Below are 17,855 nucleotides of genomic sequence, written 5' to 3' on the forward strand. Positions count from 1 at the left end.
GAAAACTCCTATTTTTAAAAAAAGGGTACGAGGTTTTATCAAACACATTTCAGAGCCTGGCATGCCAGGCACAGAAGAATGATGCACAACAAATGGAATGCAACCAATTAAAACGCTGGGACTAGAAAGGATGGAGAAGCCAATTCGTTCACTTGAATTATGGTGAGAGAGCTTGGGTTGTATCAACATTATATATTTGGGGATTGGGGGGTGCAACCTTACACTGACGGTTTGGGGGCAAGATGAGGTCATGCTGGTACACAGCTTTATGGTCAAGGTCAAGTTCAACGGTGCATTGGACAACGTAGGTTCAAGGGGTCCATACATTATTTTACAGAACAGCTTTGAAGGACACAGCATCACTCTCTCCGTAAATATTTGGGATGGTTCAGGGGTGCACAAGCCCAACAGTTTTGAGAGTTGACAGGTGGCTGCGTAACATTAAAGTTTGAGAAGATGACTTGACTGGTGGAGCTTTTCAGAGGATCGGTTTAACCACAAGTAAGAGGGCTTTGGCCTACTTTGTGTCACTGCTGCGGCACGCAGTTCATCGAACAAATATTGGACAAGCTGTTTCTTAAGTTCAAGCATACTTGTACAAATCAAATTTGTGACAGCCGAAGGACATTCCAACAAATGAAAACAAAGCATTATCGGCTTGCAGAGTAACCAGGCCCTCGCTGTAGATGCAACCAGTGCGTCTGTTTGGGCCGTCTGTATTATGTTGTGTGTGCATGGTATGTCCACACTGGGCCCAGGCATACCTGAAATTCATTTCTTCATTTGGCTCATCAGGAATTTTCAGGGTGAGGGGGGGTGTCCTGAGGGGGTTTAAACACCGGTGTGAATTGGTGGGTTCACTCCCTGTCTTGTCATGAATGCATGCCACTTTAAATCGGCCGAGGTGCTTGACTTTTAGAACAACTGGGACGTTCGCGCCGAGCCAAGAGGGTTAAAATAGACGTGAAAAATTCTGTGTGATCGACCAGATGTTACCTCGCACTAAAAGGCCCAGGGCCAGAATTCCTGAAAAAAAAATCCTGCAGGTTCTTTAATCTGTTGGATCTCAAAACACGGGGGGGGTCATTTCATGACGTTTCTACGCAGAACATGCATGTACATGTACCAATCAGCTTCAATTTATAAAAATGGAAGAAGTCTTCTTTTGATCAAAATCAGACAAAAGCAATGGATTTGGCTGCAGCATTTTCCAGTCTGCTTCCAAAAATCCTCTGATCCCGGCCCAATGCTACTGAAGTCCAACCACTTAATGCATAATGAACTGTGAACTTCCAAAGTGAAACAACTTTTTCAGGTTTTTAGCTCTTGAAATCATGCAGCATCTGCTAGTACATATGGTAAGCCAGTGCTCCATCAAAACCAAACACAACCAACACCACACACAAGACGGTGGGAAATGTAACTTGGAAACTGTGTACTTCTCTTGCCCAAAATGCAAAGACACCAGTGACCAACACCGGCGACTGCCGAGATCCCCAGGCATGCCTGGGGTTCCAAACAATTTTTTGTACCAGTAGGTTTTAAGGCAAACCCCTCTCTCACTGTGTCCCGAGAGGGGTGAACTTTCCTGTGGCACATTCCAGTGCCAACAGGTGTACACATTGTAGTCATGGAAACAACATGGGGGAAGGACTACAAAAGTTAGAGCCCTGAAATAAACTTTCCAAAGTCCTTTCTGCATTTCCACATTAACCCTCCTATGCAAAGATGCACTCTCAACACAGTTGTCCCATCTGTCAAAATCAGTAAAGTGACACATGACATGTCTATGTACACACACGTACTGTACGGGGGAAGTGGAAGGAATTTTTTACTGTTTTTGACAGTTGCAGCAAACGGAGGTTTCATTACCTGTCCTGAACTAATGCTTTCAACAACATGACTATGTTTCAATACCTCATGCTCCAGTCTAACCAATCCACAAGGAAGTAGGAATTAACATGTACATTACAAAGCATCGCAGCAGCAATCAACTAAGGGTGAAAATTTACATTTTATTTGAAAATTGTTTCAAAAACTTTCCCATATCGTTTAACCATGTAGACGTCCCACCCTGACCATTGTGTCACTGAAAATGTTAAATACAACAAATTGTGTATAATGTAACTGGTTGACACAAAAATATCCAGTGATGAATTTATGGTATTCGTTCGATGTGACCGAGCAGCAAAGTGCTCTGAAAATCAGATTCCATTTGACAGGCATTGTTTACAATGAAAAGTGAATGCCTGATTGCATCAATCAAGTCATCAAACCTCTGAAAGGGGCGGTTCCATTTAATCGTTTGGGAAAATCTGTAAATGGATTTCAAACTTTTTTTTGTTTAAACGTGTACAAACATCCCACCCTTACAAGGAACAGAACAAACATTTCAAGAAAAAAGGCAAGAGTGTCACAGTTTTCCTCTTTGAACTCTTTTTTCGCTGAGAAGTATTTTGCCAGTGAGTGCTTACAGGTACATGACTGCAAAACTGGGCAAATAATTTAACAGTACATTTTAAGGTTGATGCAAAATGGACAGTGTTGTAGTCAAGACCAGACACAAGACCACTTAATTTCAGAAGGAAGAAAATTTGGCAGGCGCTGACTCACGGGCAGACTAGCGGCAAGTCTACCTACCCACTCCCTCAGTGTGGTATCTATGACCAGTAGAGTGTTCTATGTGGCAGCTCTGTGTGTTGCCTAAAAATTCCTTCCTCTACGGTCGGAACAGTGTGATTCATTTCATAGAGGTAGGGTCGAGGGGTGCTGGTAATTGGGTGAATTTGCCCATTTGGGGGAAGCATTTCATCAATGTTGCCCACCGTGGGGACCCACTTATTGTTGCTTACAGTGCCACAGGAGGAATCTACGCTACAACTTCCTCTGTGTGAATGTCAGACAGCTAGCGGAGGCAGATGGGTAACAAAGGTTTCCGGCCCCGACAGCAGCAGCGGGAAGGTTTTCATTTAGAAATTGCCAATTAGAGACTTGGAATGCTTGGGGCTGCTTTCTTTGTTTGAGGCCCCAGCCAACACTTCTGTGAAAATCCAGAGCTGGAAACAAAAGCATTATTTTCTCCGTCTTGAATGCTTTATGACTGATGAAGGTTGTAAGAAAACAAACTCACACGTACAGTAATTTAATCAAGTTAATGATAACACACTGTGCACTGAATGAGGGCTGCATGTTTCATTTTCAATTGTTCATCAAAAGAAATATAAATTATACCATTATAGACTTTGCTTTGTATATTTTTTGTTATTTTTATACTTTTAAATCACCCTTATCGTGATATACCGGGGCAGGGGGACACTTGCCTCTTCCTCCCAGAAAAAAAAAATTAGAAACCAACAAACACAAAACAATGAAGAAAACAAAAGAATTGAAAGGCCAAACAGATGAAAGAGGATGAAAATCACTAATTCACTCAAAAATGCCTCAAAATTGCCCCTCTTCCAGTGTTTATTCAGTTTGTTGCTAATAAGTTCTGTCTCCCCCCCCCCAAACAAAATAAACTGACAACACCCACAATGATAGAAATATTTAAATCACCAATTTTCCAATGGAAAATTCCTAATCTTCAAAGAATAGATGAAATGTTTACTGTGCCAACAAATTTACACTGTGTTTATCATACTGTTCTGAAATGTACATACATGTACATATGACAAATGCACGATGTGGTCGTAGCAAAAAAAACTATTCCACCTGCAATACAATTCACATTCTTGGTTTATTCTACTTACAACACGAATTTGTTCCAAATTTATAGGTTGATATCTGAAGTTATGTAGGCAGCAACCTCCTGAGTGCTGGCAATAGGATAGGACCTTGTGTACCGATACAAACATGAATATTAAATGCTAGCCACTACCAATATGTACATGTGTTGTATACACGTGAGGTACTCAGTTGCAGACAAAAACATGTACATATGCCAGGCAAGATTAAGGGTGGTTATCTTCTAACCTAGGCCTACTGACTGACAGACTTTTTTGTTAAAAATGAAAGACAGGAAAACTATCAAAACGGCTACTTCCAGACTGTAAGATTTAACAGCCAAAATTTTTTTCAAGGTAAAATTGACAGAAATTTCATCTCAAATTGGTGTGACTCCAGATATTCTAGAATGGAGGAGAGATCTTCAGTAACGGCAATTGTTCTGCAACCTGCAGGATGTGAAGACACTTCTCACAAACAAGAGAGGATTTTCGGAACTTACCTTGGGCTCCAAAGTCAGCCTTCCTTCGTCACAGACGGATCTCAGGCCAACTGGAACTGGAGGAATTCAATTCCATGGTTCCTTTGGCGATTTTCGGTTCAATGTCACGACGTTTCTCGCAAAATATCCGTTTAGCCCTACACGCTATGCTGGTGAGTAGTGGTCGGTCTTGCCTGAATAATGCAAGCAGTGGGGCCTACCATGCATGGTGACTAGTGCGCCTCATTATGCACGGAATGTTGACCGGATCTTGTTTACAAGGAAATGTAGGGCGCCCTCCACGAGGAATGTGAGCCAGTCATGAATCAACTATTGTTAGTAACATCTCTGACGCATCGTGGACTGTCTTTTGTTGTCTTAGTTCAAAGATCTCTTCTCTTCCTTTCTAAAAAAGATTTGATCCAAAGGGAAGGCTGGTCTGAGAGCACTGATTGAAAATAATTCTAGCGTTGCTTGCGGGGACACATTTCATGGTTTTTGTCTATTTCCAAAGAAAACTCCATTATTTCAACTTAAAATCAATTTTCCATAAACAATTTTTACTATAATTATGATGAAGTTTTAACAAATCTTGATTCCCCAAAAAATGTTCAATGAAAAATCAATTAACCTGGCTAATAAGAACAGCAAAATACAAAAAAAAATCTGCAGTCGGCTTGAATGTGTATTTTAGCTTCAAATTATTTATTCCAAATTTTTAAATACAACGCAATCCCAAAACTGATCAATTTCCATGCATCAAACTGTCAACCACAAGCCAATTTGGGGGCATTTTTTAAGCCACTTTAAAGAAAAAAAAAAGAAATTATTATTCTAAATACTTTAGAGATAATAAAGTGAAGCATTAACTGGGAATAATTAGACATCAAAGCACACAGTGCTCCTGTAAAAACCTATCACATAAAATAAATAAAATCTTTTATCTCAACCACAATCAATTTGAAGTGGACTAGTTGAAATGGTGAAATATATATACAGAGACTATCCTTGTAGGTTTCTTTAAAACCATGAGATTTGTGCAGTCAAATAACCTGAAATCAGCCTTGTAACCTTACTTCTACAACTCATGCAGACGACAAACAACACATGTTAAGCTGTTAGAATCAGGGATTAGTCTTGGCTTGGTTTGTCCTTTGATCTTTTGGGTTTTTTTTTTGTAATTTTGCTGATTTTTGAACAGTTTTAAATTATACTCAGGTATGTCTTTCTGGTCATCATGGAAAGCATTTCAGGAGCTGTATAAACTTAATGAAATATACATAACTGTTCAGTTTGAGCTGCTTCCAATGAAAGAAGGACCGTCCAAATGATATAGTTGTGACTTCAAGCGGAACAACCAGCAATAGACGAAGCCACTTGTGTCTCACTTACAGTCCTGATGGCCCCCTCGAATGGTGGTAAGCATTGTGTTGGGTTTTGTGGGGAGTGACTGTCACGGAGCAGTGGCCGCATACAACAGTTATCACAATGCTTACCGCCATTACAGGGGGCCACTGCAAATAACCAGCGATGGCATTACCATGGTCGCCAGCAATGTTGTATTCAAGTCCATCACAAGTCCCTGGGAGTCCCTGTAATCCATCACAAATCCATCACAAGTCATTCAGTCCTAGGCCAATTCACAACCTATTCAATTGAGATGTGACAAAAGCATTCTTTTGTCATTGTTCAACCTGTTACTCATGACTAGCCTTGTGAAGGGACTTGTGACTGGACTTGTGAAAGGACGTGCGATGGACTCGAATACAACACTGGTCACCGGAATGGTTCTAGACAGGGCTGTAGAGCCACTTTTTATAGACGCATGTAACCATCAGCTGGCGTCAGACTTCAGAATTTTAGGGTTGACCTCTATGGTCTTAAAAAAAAGGCAGCGTATACTTTACAATTTTCAAACAATTACAGTAAAGATATTTTGTTCTTCAGTGGTGTTTCAAGTACTATTTGTATTCAGAAAAGACAGGGTGCAGATTTCCCCAAAACAATTTCTAAGATATCAGGAAGATTGGTTTGGATGCTCCAATATTTACATTTTTTTCCTGACGACAATCCCTTGTGGGCCGAACTTCTGAAACTGAATTGGCTGTGCTGACAGGTGGGAAACCCCTCAGGTCACCGAGTCCTCCTGAGGAGCATACTGGATCGACCAAACCATCCGAGGGCACTGAGGCCTCGCGCACGGAGATATTGTCAACCGGTGGGGTTAGTAAAAAAAAGCGGCCGTGTCAGTCATGCAAAATGCAGCACATGGCCACAAGAGGGCACTCTTGACAGGTTTCAGAGGTTCAGATCGGGAGCTTGGACGGCCAGCTCCATCCACTCATGGAACTTGTTCTGCTCCAGCCCCACTCGCTTGATCGTTTCGTCCATGCGCCCATCGAAAAGTCCAAAGATCCCTCCTGGCAAGGCAGAGATGTAGAATGGTTCAGTTGAAAACAAATACAGAACCACAAAGGGGTGAAAAGGTTCATCTATGAGCAGGTATCATAAAATTTTCAGGCCAGGTCCCATGTCTGAAATCCATGTGGTCTTGTCGTAGTCCTGCTTACAACATCCCTAATCACCCAAATTCACCATTCCTGTAAATAACGCCAAGTAGAATCCACCACTGGGCCAGCAAACCCAACTATCCCAACCCCCCTCTGACCCACACCCCCCCCCCAAAAACAATCCCCACTGCTAACCCCCCTTGCCTTTTAACCCTAAAAGAACCTGGGGGGAAGCAGGGGGACAGAAACCCCCCTCGTCATTTATTTCTGATATCGTCAAAGTACATTCACGTTTTTTTAGCAATATCTGTAATTTCAGTAATACCTATTTGATAACTCAGTTGTTAATTTTGCAGTGGTCACGAAAACCTACTTCATCCAGAATCCATCGTTAGGACCAGTGGGAGTAATTTTGCGTCTCACCTGTGTGCACAAACAGAATTTTGCTGCCCTTGAACATGTCCGGTTTCTCTCTGGTCAGTTGTATGAGGTGGTGCACGCTCTTCCCCGTGTAGATGGGGTCGATGATGATCCCGGTCTTGGCGCAAATCTCAGCGACCTTGTCTGCGAGAAATGTGACGAATGGAGAAGACCAGGGAATGAGCCCTTTGCAAGTTAAATTTGAATCAAATCTGGTACAGCGCGTTATCTGATTGCACGTAAACATAGCAACCGAATTCTCCAGGCTAACATAGTGACCACCATGTTTGAAATAGACTGGTGCCCTTTTTATTAATTGAAAACAGTACATTGGTGCAAGGTGTATGTGTACCGGAGTTTCTTCAAATGAAACTCACAAAAGGCCGTATTAGATTTCATTTTGGCAGGGCACCGGGCGACTGAAACTGATTTTGCAAACTGCGGCTTTGCTGTCAACATTGTCTCTTCTTCAGTTATTTTTGAGGCCGTGTCGAGTTACTTGGCTGCCACTGGAATAATATATGCGTTTATGGAAAGTGCAAAAAGTCACTTGCTATTGGCTTTCATAGGCAACTGTGCGATTTACAGCTATAGCCAAACAACGTAGACGTGGTTTATGACCTCTGAGCCCTGCCACCCCCCCGGCATCCTGGCTCCACTAAAGCATGCTAGCAAAATGCATGTGAACAGTTTTTCTCCAGGAGGTAAAATATCTAGAACGTAAAGCATCTCTGTTAAAATGGAATACCCCCGAGACTGAAAAACAGAGGCAAAGGTTTTCTTGCGTGACAAATTACACCCCTGTAATTACACCCCTGAGGGGCGGAACAAAGCACCGACATCCGACAACCTCCCACAACGTCGGGCATATGCTTACCTAGCTCCTCCGGCGTAGACAAGCCGTAACCCCTCCCCTTGACTCCGTCCACCAAGTTGACGATGTCTTCAGCCTGGAGGGCCTTGCCGTTGCTGTGCTTGGCATCCACCTCCCGCAAGACCTTGTTCATCTCCTTATAGTGGTACTGGGAGTCATCCGAGACTATCATTCCGTGCACCCTGGGAATAAAAGGCATCGGACAGCGGATGAGATCCAACCTTTCCGAAACAGAGTTGAAGTCGGCTAAAACACTTCCAAATTATAAGCTCTTACTACTAACAACAAAATGCACACCTAAAATGTTGTCATTTGCCAAATTTTGTCATGTCCGAGGTCAACTGCAAAATAATTTCCAAATTCAAGTGTAGCGTGTTTGGGGTACATCGTCCACGTCAGCCTTGTTTTGGGGCAAAACGCTGCATAGAATGTCTGTAAAACTTTCCTCCCTGTGCACAAACCGTTCCTCTCAATGTGAACAAAACTTTCCTTTCAATGTACACAAAACTTTCCTCTCAATGTGCACAAAACTTTCCACAGGATGAGCTCAACACTTCAACCAGGATGAGCAAAAACCTATCACATGCACCTCGGTGTCTTTAAAAGGGACAAAGCCCACCTTGGTCACAAGACGGAAGAGGGTGCCAAAGTGCCCTCGCCTGACTGGAATAATTTTCTGTTCCATTTTGAACCATTGAAAGCAAGTTCTTCCCAGGCCTTGAAATAAACAGTGTTGATGTACATGACCGTGACTTACTTTAGCTTGGAGTTGGTGAGATAGTTGGCCAGAGCAAGACCAAGTGTGGAGCCGCTACTGCCGCAGGCGATTACAATGTCCGTGAACTTTTCCACCACACCCTGTGCACAAATATGAAAGAACACTGAACGTTACAGAAAGGGGTGAACTGAACAGAAAGGGGTGAACTGAACAGAAAGGGGTGAACGGAACAGAAAGGGGTGAACTTAACAGAAAGGGGTGAACTTAACAGTTGAACTCAGAGTCGCAACTTACTTTTAAGGTTCTTCGAATTTTGCCCTGTTTTTATTTCTACTTTTTACGTGATGGGTCACTTGTTTGTTTCAGCTGGGTGGATGAATTCATATCACCTTTGATTATGTCAACTACTCTGGGTAAAATTGTCATGTAACACCTCTGCAAATTTATGCTGCCCCGGGGGGGTGGCTTTAAAACTCACTGGGATGAGCAAATTATACCCCCCCCCTTGGCGGGAACATTTTGTCGCCCTAGGAGAGCTAAATTCTGGTTCCCTTGTTCAGTGCACTGCCCCTCGATTGAGTTTGACCAGCTACAGAGGGGCTTTCGTGCAGGCAAGGCCACCTTCATTTTTCGAGTGCCGTCCATTTTACGCATCTTAAAAAAAAAAAGATGGATTTTTTTTATCACCTTCCGGGACAAAATGAAAAATCTGACCATTTGTTCACCTGCCGTTGTAGCTCAGCGAAACCTTCTAGGTAGCCATACAGCCCCACAGCAGTAGAGCCACCGATGGGGATAGGGTAGGCACTCTCGCCCGTTTCCTCCCTGGGGAAGCATTGCAGACAAAGAAAGACAAGCAATGGTCACAGACGTCAGAATCAATTCAATTGTTGAAATCAACACTTGTGACATGAAAACATTAATTCCTGACTCTGTTAAAAAAAAATGACCATCACTTTGGCCAACAGTGAAAACGGGCACACCACACTGACTTGATGCCAGCAGTCTTTTTATAACTTCACTAAAAACGGCTTCTGTGATCTTACAACAAGAAATCATATTTAGCAAATTGGACTTGGGAAGTTCATCCACTGTGACCATCTCTGGCAAGGGCACCTGGAGTGTTCCTGGCCGAGTCGGGAAACTCACTTGATTTTCTGCACGAGCTGGTCCAGCCTCGGCTTGATGTCCCCAGCAAACTGCGACTTCCTTGGCATGAGGTAGACATGGGCTCCGACCAGGCGATTGAGGAGCATGTTGCCGCTGCACGTCACCTCCGCCGGGTCCTGCAAGTGACAGTGTCATTAGCCCTGCTGCTATCAACTCGCTCCAGGATACACTACTTAGTAGATCCACTGCTTGTGTGGATCCATTATTTGTGTGGATCCACTACTTGTGTGGATCCACTATTTGTGTGGATCCCAACTCATTTTCAACAGTATCCCCTAAAAATGTAACAGGCTCATTTGCTCTTGTGACTTACTTCTGTAGGAGCAGCACATTTCAACAAAGAAACCAACAATATCTGAATCTGAATCCACCAACTAAAACAAGAGACAGAGGTGGCCTGCTAATGCAAGTTGTGGATCCACAAACTATCAACAAATGCAACACCAGAGCAATTTCTCGATGTGTACTTCACCTGCCGATACAAGGAAGGTTGGGCTTAAGACTACCTGTAAGGCACTGCTCAATACTCACTGAGACTGGTGACCTGAGCAGAAGGTGGGGTTCCAGGCCCAGCTGTCGAACTGCCAATGCTGTGGCCCGGCAGTGGTTGGACTGCATGGATCCACAGGTGATAACAGCAGAGCAGCCTTGGTGGATGGCATCAGCCAGGAGAAACTCCAGCTTTCGTGCCTTTGAAAAAAATTACAAACTTAGGGATGTAAACACTGCCCAGCTGCTTGCAATTCCCAAATAAAATGGGTCAAAAAGGCGCAAACCCCACTTTATATCAATCATTCTGTTAACCTTTCTTTATGCGAAAATAAAAAAAAAAACTATGGCACTAAATTGCCACAAACAATCACCCACCAGTAATTTTGGCAATGCATCGAAGAGTAAAAAATCTACAACCAAAAAAGATTTCAATTGTTTGTATTGTCAAGAGTCAAACGGAAAGAGGCCAGTGTTGATTTGGCAAAGAATACCGTTCAACTCCAAAAATTCCCATCAATTCAGTGTCCTCTGTAGCAGTGCTAAAAACCATCCCTACTGATGTCTTGGTCCACCCAAATATCATCATCTAGAAGCACTCTCGAAGACATAAACTCTCTTTCTTCACAAAGAAAAGCTGTGGATTAGTAATAAATACAGCCGTTTCAGCCTTACTTTAGGCCGTGAACTTTCATTCCATTACTGACTTGTTACCCACAATGCATAATTGAGTGGTTAATTTGACTCTAGGGCTGCATCTGAATCTGTTGTCTAGAGCTAGGTCTAGGTCTTCCATCCATTGAAAATACGTGAAGAGGCGCAGACAATAGGCCTAGCCGTAGCTCTAGAAGGCTCGTTTCGGACACGGCCTAAGGTTCTGAATGTTTGGCTCACCCCAACAACTTAAACAGAGACAATTTATAGCGTCTTGGTAGACTACAGAGACTTTGCTGAGACACCTGCCCAAGTCCTCCGAAAAATCCTTCATCAAGGAGGACGACAATGTAACATCTTCAGTACTTAATCTTTCAAGCGGCTTGACTGGGCTACGCGTTTTATACTTTCGTCCATCTTACAAAATCCTATGAAACCTCATTGGATTCTGTGGGATCTGGGATGAAGAATCACCTTGTTTCCAGACAGCTCGCATCCGGTCATGTCGTCTCGCTTGATGTGGATTTCAAAGTCGGCAGGTACATTTGGGAGGTACCATCTTTGGATGGGAGTGATTCCGTGTATCAGCTGTGAGCAAAGAACAAAGGATGATTGGTGTTTTAAGAAAGCTGTTACTTCATAAAAGCTCAGGTGCTTCAAGATTTGTCCTTGGATAGGCCACTGTGCAGTTGAGGTGACAGTGGTGGCTAATGGTTGAACCTGAATTAAATCCTGATTAAATGTTCTTGGACTGTGATTGTGACTGTCCTAATCGTATTTTTTTTGTGAGTCCAAACTACAATTTCCTGCATCAAACTGTTTTTGATCACTAGTTGAATTAAATAATAACTTGAATCACATTCACCATCATTCAACGTTACTGACCAGTTGGTGCTCCAAAAGGGCACAGAAAAAAGTAAAGAAAAAGAACACAGTATGAACAACATGGGATTTAAAATGGGTGTCGGGGCACCACACCAAACAGGGCCTCCTGTCTCCTTCAGTTACATGTACATGTAACAAACTCCAAGGCCCAGACTACCCACTGCCAGTGTCTCATCAAGTCACCTGGGGCACCTGTTCTAAGGACAGGCACAAACAAATTTGGACAGGTGGTTTTTGCTTACAAGTTCAAAATTTACAAGTCCCCATTTTGTACATCTACAACTCTGGTGAACGTGCCTCGCACATCCTATTTCCAAAATACACAGAGATTCTCTGGACCCCGTCTTTGGAATATAGTGATGGTAATATGAAGTCCCTGTCATCTGTGGGATGCTTGAAGAGCAACTACAAAAAAACACCCAGTTTCTGATTATCTGAGGTACTGTAGCTCTTCTCTTTAATGATTCTAATCTTCCTTTTGTTCTTCTAATGTTCCTGGTGTTTGGTAATTCCCATTTTTGTTACATCTCAGTCTGTTAATTCGTCTTTGTTTTGTTTTGACTGTACTGTTTTTTCCATGTACCGATAATCTGTTGTCAGTCTTCCTTGTCTGGTTCTTTTTTGTTGTCTTAATGAGCCTTTTCTGTATAAGACTTTGTCTTCTGAATATGCCTCCGTATATGCCCCTTTTATTTCAATGTCTCTTGGTCTTATTAAACTTTCACTCTTGTAGTCATAAATCTTTCATTTATTGACCTTGTGTATAATTTGATATATGCATTGCAAAACAGAAATAAATGTTGAGTCAAAAAAAAAAAAAACAGCTCTTCACATTTCCTTTCAGAATACTGGGGTGTCAGTTTCCACGATTTTCCTGGCAGTGGATAGACAGTTTTTAACCTTGGCTGGGAAGGCAAAGGCAGTTATTTCAATCCTAGATGAAACCCTCAAACAAAATTTGCGAATGTCCCCCACAATCAACAAAATCATTATGTTGATAAAGAGACATTAAAGTTTGCACTTAGAATATAACGCACGTACGTATGTATATACAAGTAATGGGTATGGAGGAAAGCTTTGAAAAGCAAAGAAGGAAAACTTTGGTAACTTTGAACAGCCTATAGGGAAAAAGCACGCTGCCAAACAACTTCTGAAAAGCCATTGCATCATTCAGAATCTTACAGCAAGAGGCCAAGGGTCAAAGTTCAACCCAGTATCACAACTGGCAATCACCACGGCAAAGTCCTGCCTTTGTGTGCTCAACAATACACCCACAAAAATGTGCTTACAAGGCAATCTATGTGTACAGTACCTTATTTTCAGGGTGAATAAAATTCCTTTTTGAAGATTTTTAGTACTACTTTTTGATGCTAATGCTGTACCCAAAAAGTACAAGTGCAATTCAGGTAGATAACAGTTTTCCTTTTTTTTTTTAATTCAGAGGCCAAAAAGTTAACACAGAGGGTACAAATTTGCATTTTCAAACTGTTTTGTCTTGCTTCGCCAATTTTTTAAAGTCAATGGAAATCCGTGCATGTCAATAACATTTCCTTATAAATGTATGTGGGACTCAAACCCACTACCTCCTGCCCTCCTGCCCTCAAAGTCCTACAGATCAAAGCAGAACTTTTTAAATCCTTTCAACGTGTGTGACCTGACCGGAAAAAGGGTTCAGGAAATGCAAAAATTAAACCAGCGAGTTGCAGCAAAGTACACGGTACATGTAAATTTTTATGCTAATAGAAAAAAATTGAAAAAAATCTTACACAAAAAAAACCAATTTGTTATTAATCCTCTGCATGAAACATTCATGATGTCACACTGAATTACATCACAATAAACAGCCAAGGGTCTGTTTTAAGGCGTGTGAATGTGGTGAAAAATCTAGGAGTAAAATACTCTGGATTACACGAAACTGATTTTTTTACATAAATTTCATAATTGCTAAAATGTTCACCTGAACTCTGTACTTGGGGATCTTCTGCAGATCAGACATCCAGTCCGGCGGTTCATACGGCAGCAAAAAATCCGTCGGTACAGGTCCATCACCAGAGTATCCTGCAAATTCCCCGGCCATCAGGTCGGGATCAGTCCTGCAATCCAACGATGCTTCTCTCTCCATAGTCAAAGTCTTGCACGATCCTGGTTGTGAGTTGTACCAATCATGGACGCCACTTGTACTAGATCCACACCGGCTCAGCGCACTACCACGGTCATGGTTAGTGTGCAGTCTGTGTGAATTGTTCCAAGACTGGTCCAAACCGGTATCTTGGCCTATCCAACTCAGCAGTTTTGGAGTGCCTTTGGCGACCCTACAATGTACACGTACAGTCCAGCTGGGGCAGTGTGCATGAAACCGGGCACAATGGAAGCCCCTTGAAAATGAACTTGATGAATGGGTGCCTTGGTACAGAGCGTGTTGAGGCTGACTGCAGCCAACAGGCCTGACTCCCAACCGACCAATCAGAAGCCAGGCTCTACCCATGGCCATTAATTCCAGGGGTTACACACTGGTCACGACATGCACACACAGTGTGCGTGATAATCCTTCAGTAGAGCTATTAGTAGCGCCAAGTCTTGCCAATTTGCTGCACTCAAAATCTTATGCAAATGCAAAGTCAGTGCAAATGACCCATTCTGTAACAGTGTTAGTGAACCTTCCAGATAAAGTCAAACTGGTTCAGTTGAAACACATGCAAGGTGTTTTTGTAGAGCTCAAAGGACAAAGTTACTCAACTGTAGTCACTGTTTTTTTCAACCGGTTGACACAAAACCTTGCTAAAACAAACACAACATTTAACACCCAAGGGTTAAATGAAAAGAAAACAAAAGAAAACTTGTTACAGCAAACTTCTGAACAACTCAAAACCTTGAAAAAATAAAGGAACACTTTTGTGTCGCTCTGTGCCAATTCTAGCACCATCCAATCTACGGGGGGGGGGTTTAAACTGCCTGAAATAAATTCCTGAAAATACCTTGACATACACATACCAAATGAAGGAAAGCAAAGCCTTCAACTGTTTCCTTGATACAGACTTTGAAGTTATGATAAAACAGGTCAGTTCATTTGGTCAAAAGCTCCAACAAGTTCCAAAATATTGGCAAAATACTAGTACATGTAGGTTAAAGAGTGGCCAAACATGGAGGTTGTTGAGGGGTAATTTTTGGTCTTGGTACCATATTTTGACCCACCGTACATGTATGCACCCTCATTGGGGGTCCGATCACCAGAAAAATATTTTGATTTTTATGTTTTGAATGTATCAGTAATCCTTCTTAATCACATTTATTGACATGATGGATTCTTAAACTTAAAACAAGAGATTAGCAGCCTACAAATTTAGGGTTTGGGGATCCATCAGGGTCTAAGTAATGAATTATACGGTTTTCATTTCTGACCAACCCTTATTTTTGGGATTAAGCGTCAACTAGCTTAAGTAACTCCAGTCAGAATGATCTGGAAATTCAGGAATTTGCAGACAGTCGTAAACTACAGTACGTACATTTTAAAGTGCTGGGGTTAATCAAGTGTCCCAAGTGAGGCTGTAAGTCTTGTAAAGCAGTGCTATTAGCCAAGTACAGTTACATGTAAGTAAGACTAAAAGGTAAGAGTACAAATGCTGTGAGTGAAAAAAATAAGGGAATAAATCTATTTACTTGGCCGGTCTTAAATGTGCATTGAAGTCCAGCTAAGGAGAATGGACCTGCGGCATCAGGCATTATCAGCATTCAGTCTCCGGAGCCAGTCTTAACAAAAGTTTAAGACCGGCCAGGCATATATTCTTTCCTATACGCAAATACCCTTTTTTTATCAAAGAGTCAAAAGAAGTATGGGTTTCCAACGATTTTGTTCTGGAATTTTACTTTCGTTTTTCCAAACACCCCCGTCCACTCTATGGTATATGCCTCATGCAATTTGTCCAAAAGAACCTCCTTATATGGACTTGGCACGCGAGTGGCGAGCCGTGTGTACACAAACTCTTGACCATTCAGAATCGATTAAACTCTCTCATATCCAGGTGCCACCATGTGATTTACGCAGCGGGCATTATCAAATATTAATCTCAGGTATTCATGAATGACTTATAGTGATATTATAATAACTTATTTCCTGGAAACTGGTACTTGTAGCATGATAATCATCCTCCAGCTAGTGTATCCCCAGAACTGTAGGGTTCGTTGCCTGCAGCGGACAAGAAACCCCACAGATCTTGCAGTACAACTAATGTGATTCGGGAGCATAACCACCTAGTAGGTGTAGCTGCTAGGCACGATCTTGAATCTTGGGCAAATTTACTGTACTCCACCTAGAGTTGATTTGCCTTAGAATGGAATCCCTTTAGGATCATCAACTCAGGAGCAGTACAACGAACTTGTGTCAGAGTCGAGATTGCGTGGGGAGATTTCTAAGATCTTGCAAACCTGTCGCAGCTACACAGCACACAACAAGATGCCATCCCCCTACCTTTGAAAATGGTGAAGTCGAAATGCCGGGCAAGCTTCGTTTGGCCACTGGCCAGCCCAACGCATGCGCAATGTGATAAACACAAACAGCACAAATGGTGCGATCATCGTCAGGTGGAAAAGTGAGATTGGTGTGTAAAATGTCAGATTTTTCAAAAAGAGACTTGGTCTCATGGTCTGAAACTCCTGTGTGAGCATTTTAAAGAGCTATATATAGGTACCTCAAGAGTGCTCTTACGGAAAAAATTTGGTTTAAAAGCAGAGTTTGCGTCAAAAACTGGATTTAAAAACACATACAAAGATCTCATGTAAACCATCATTTCAAATTCACATACACAGTAGTGACTTCGACTTTTCGACGTAACACAGGGAAAGAGTTCCAAATACGGACGCCACTTGACACCCCATGCACAAACCCTATGAGACTGGTCTGAAAAATTCTAACTTCTGTTTTCTAAGTAAAGGACTTGGTTTTTTCCTTCCTAACTTGAACTTTTCTGGACATGTTTTTGCTTTCTGACGGCTAATAGTTACTGTAGGGAATAATTACTGGCACCCCTATATTGAACTCTGCCCTAACATAGCAGGCATAGGCCTGTAATGCGCGTGACGGTCCCCGGGTCCCTAATTTCGCCACTCAGGCGTTAACAATAGGTGGCGAAATTAGGGACCTGGCAACCATACCATCACACACGTTACATCATGCCTGAACATGACCACCACTGACATGACTGATGGTCATGATCGAGGATAGGGCCTATACAATTTAGAAACACATGTGCCATGGGCATCATGCAGTTGAACGACAATCATGCATGACTAGTAAACATTGGCATGGGTTTAGCTAGCCCCACTAGTGTGGCACGGATCACGCCAACTCCTGATTTATCAGGAGTGGGCGTGATCCGTGCCACACTAGTGGGGCTAGGGTTTAGCCTGCCTTACGTGTACGTGTTGCAGTAAGTTATTATCAGGACATGGACATGTACATGTATTTGAGCAGTGCACTGGACGTCAGTGTACCCATGCTTCTATGGCATACCCATTGAGGAAGGAATATACATGGTATACCGTACTCGACAAGGGCGGCCTACATTCAACAACATGTTCAAGCCGGGCCTAGGCCTACTATGAAAAAAAAAACAGAACAAAACCCAAGAAAACGAACAAATAAATAAAGTAAATAAAAAAAGTAAAATAAACAACAGTTTTCCTACTCTAGGGGTCTGATCAATCACGAGCTGATAACCAATAATTAAAAGTCACAGGGGGGCCTACCTTCATGACCTTGCAAGTTGCAGAGCACATTACCGATAAACTTGGCCTCGTAATGGTGTAATATTAGACCATGTACATGTAGGCCTCTGGTACCAGACCACGTATGCGCGTACTGCATGCATTCCAGTACCAGCGAGGCAGTCTGGTGCTAAGCCATTCGTTTACATCACGCCCAAAAAAGCAGCAGGG

General features: G+C 42.4%; 2 protein-coding genes across 8 annotated transcripts in view; both read right to left on the reverse strand.

Annotated features, from left to right (window-relative positions):
* The window catches only part of LOC110980938 (uncharacterized), a 29,461-nt gene extending 25,009 nt beyond the window's left edge, over positions 1–4,452 (reverse strand). For all 3 annotated transcript variants that reach the window (XR_015427740.1, XR_015427739.1, XM_022238017.2), the window contains exon 1: positions 4,226–4,452. The gene's annotated coding sequence lies outside the window, so the exon portion shown is untranslated. The remainder of the gene's footprint in view (positions 1–4,225) is intronic.
* Positions 4,453–4,881: 429 nt separating this feature from the next.
* LOC110981011 (uncharacterized) lies at positions 4,882–17,796 on the reverse strand. 5 transcript variants are annotated; one of them, XM_022238140.2, is made up of 10 exons: positions 17,667–17,780; positions 13,882–14,702; positions 11,514–11,627; positions 10,428–10,586; positions 9,876–10,012; positions 9,452–9,551; positions 8,766–8,866; positions 8,012–8,190; positions 7,138–7,278; positions 4,882–6,624 (listed from the first exon to the last, which is right to left on the reverse strand). In XM_022238140.2, the coding sequence occupies exons 2-10, from the start codon at positions 14,413–14,415 to the stop codon at positions 6,503–6,505; spliced, it is 1,587 nt and encodes a 528-aa protein (XP_022093832.2). In that variant the 5' UTR covers positions 14,416–14,702; positions 17,667–17,780; the 3' UTR covers positions 4,882–6,502. The 5 variants fall into 5 exon arrangements, 4 of the variants coding, with proteins under 4 accessions (XP_022093832.2, XP_087001628.1, XP_022093836.2 ...); XM_087145502.1 differs by having other exon boundaries at positions 13,882–14,698; positions 17,667–17,776; XM_022238144.2 differs by having other exon boundaries at positions 13,882–14,236; positions 17,667–17,754.
* Positions 17,797–17,855: the final 59 nt, after the last annotated feature.

Source organism: Acanthaster planci, linkage group LG14, assembly GCF_054643075.1.
Source record: "Acanthaster planci isolate LZ-2023a linkage group LG14, COTS_SCS, whole genome shotgun sequence".
Classification (NCBI taxonomy): domain Eukaryota; kingdom Metazoa; phylum Echinodermata; class Asteroidea; order Valvatida; family Acanthasteridae; genus Acanthaster; species Acanthaster planci.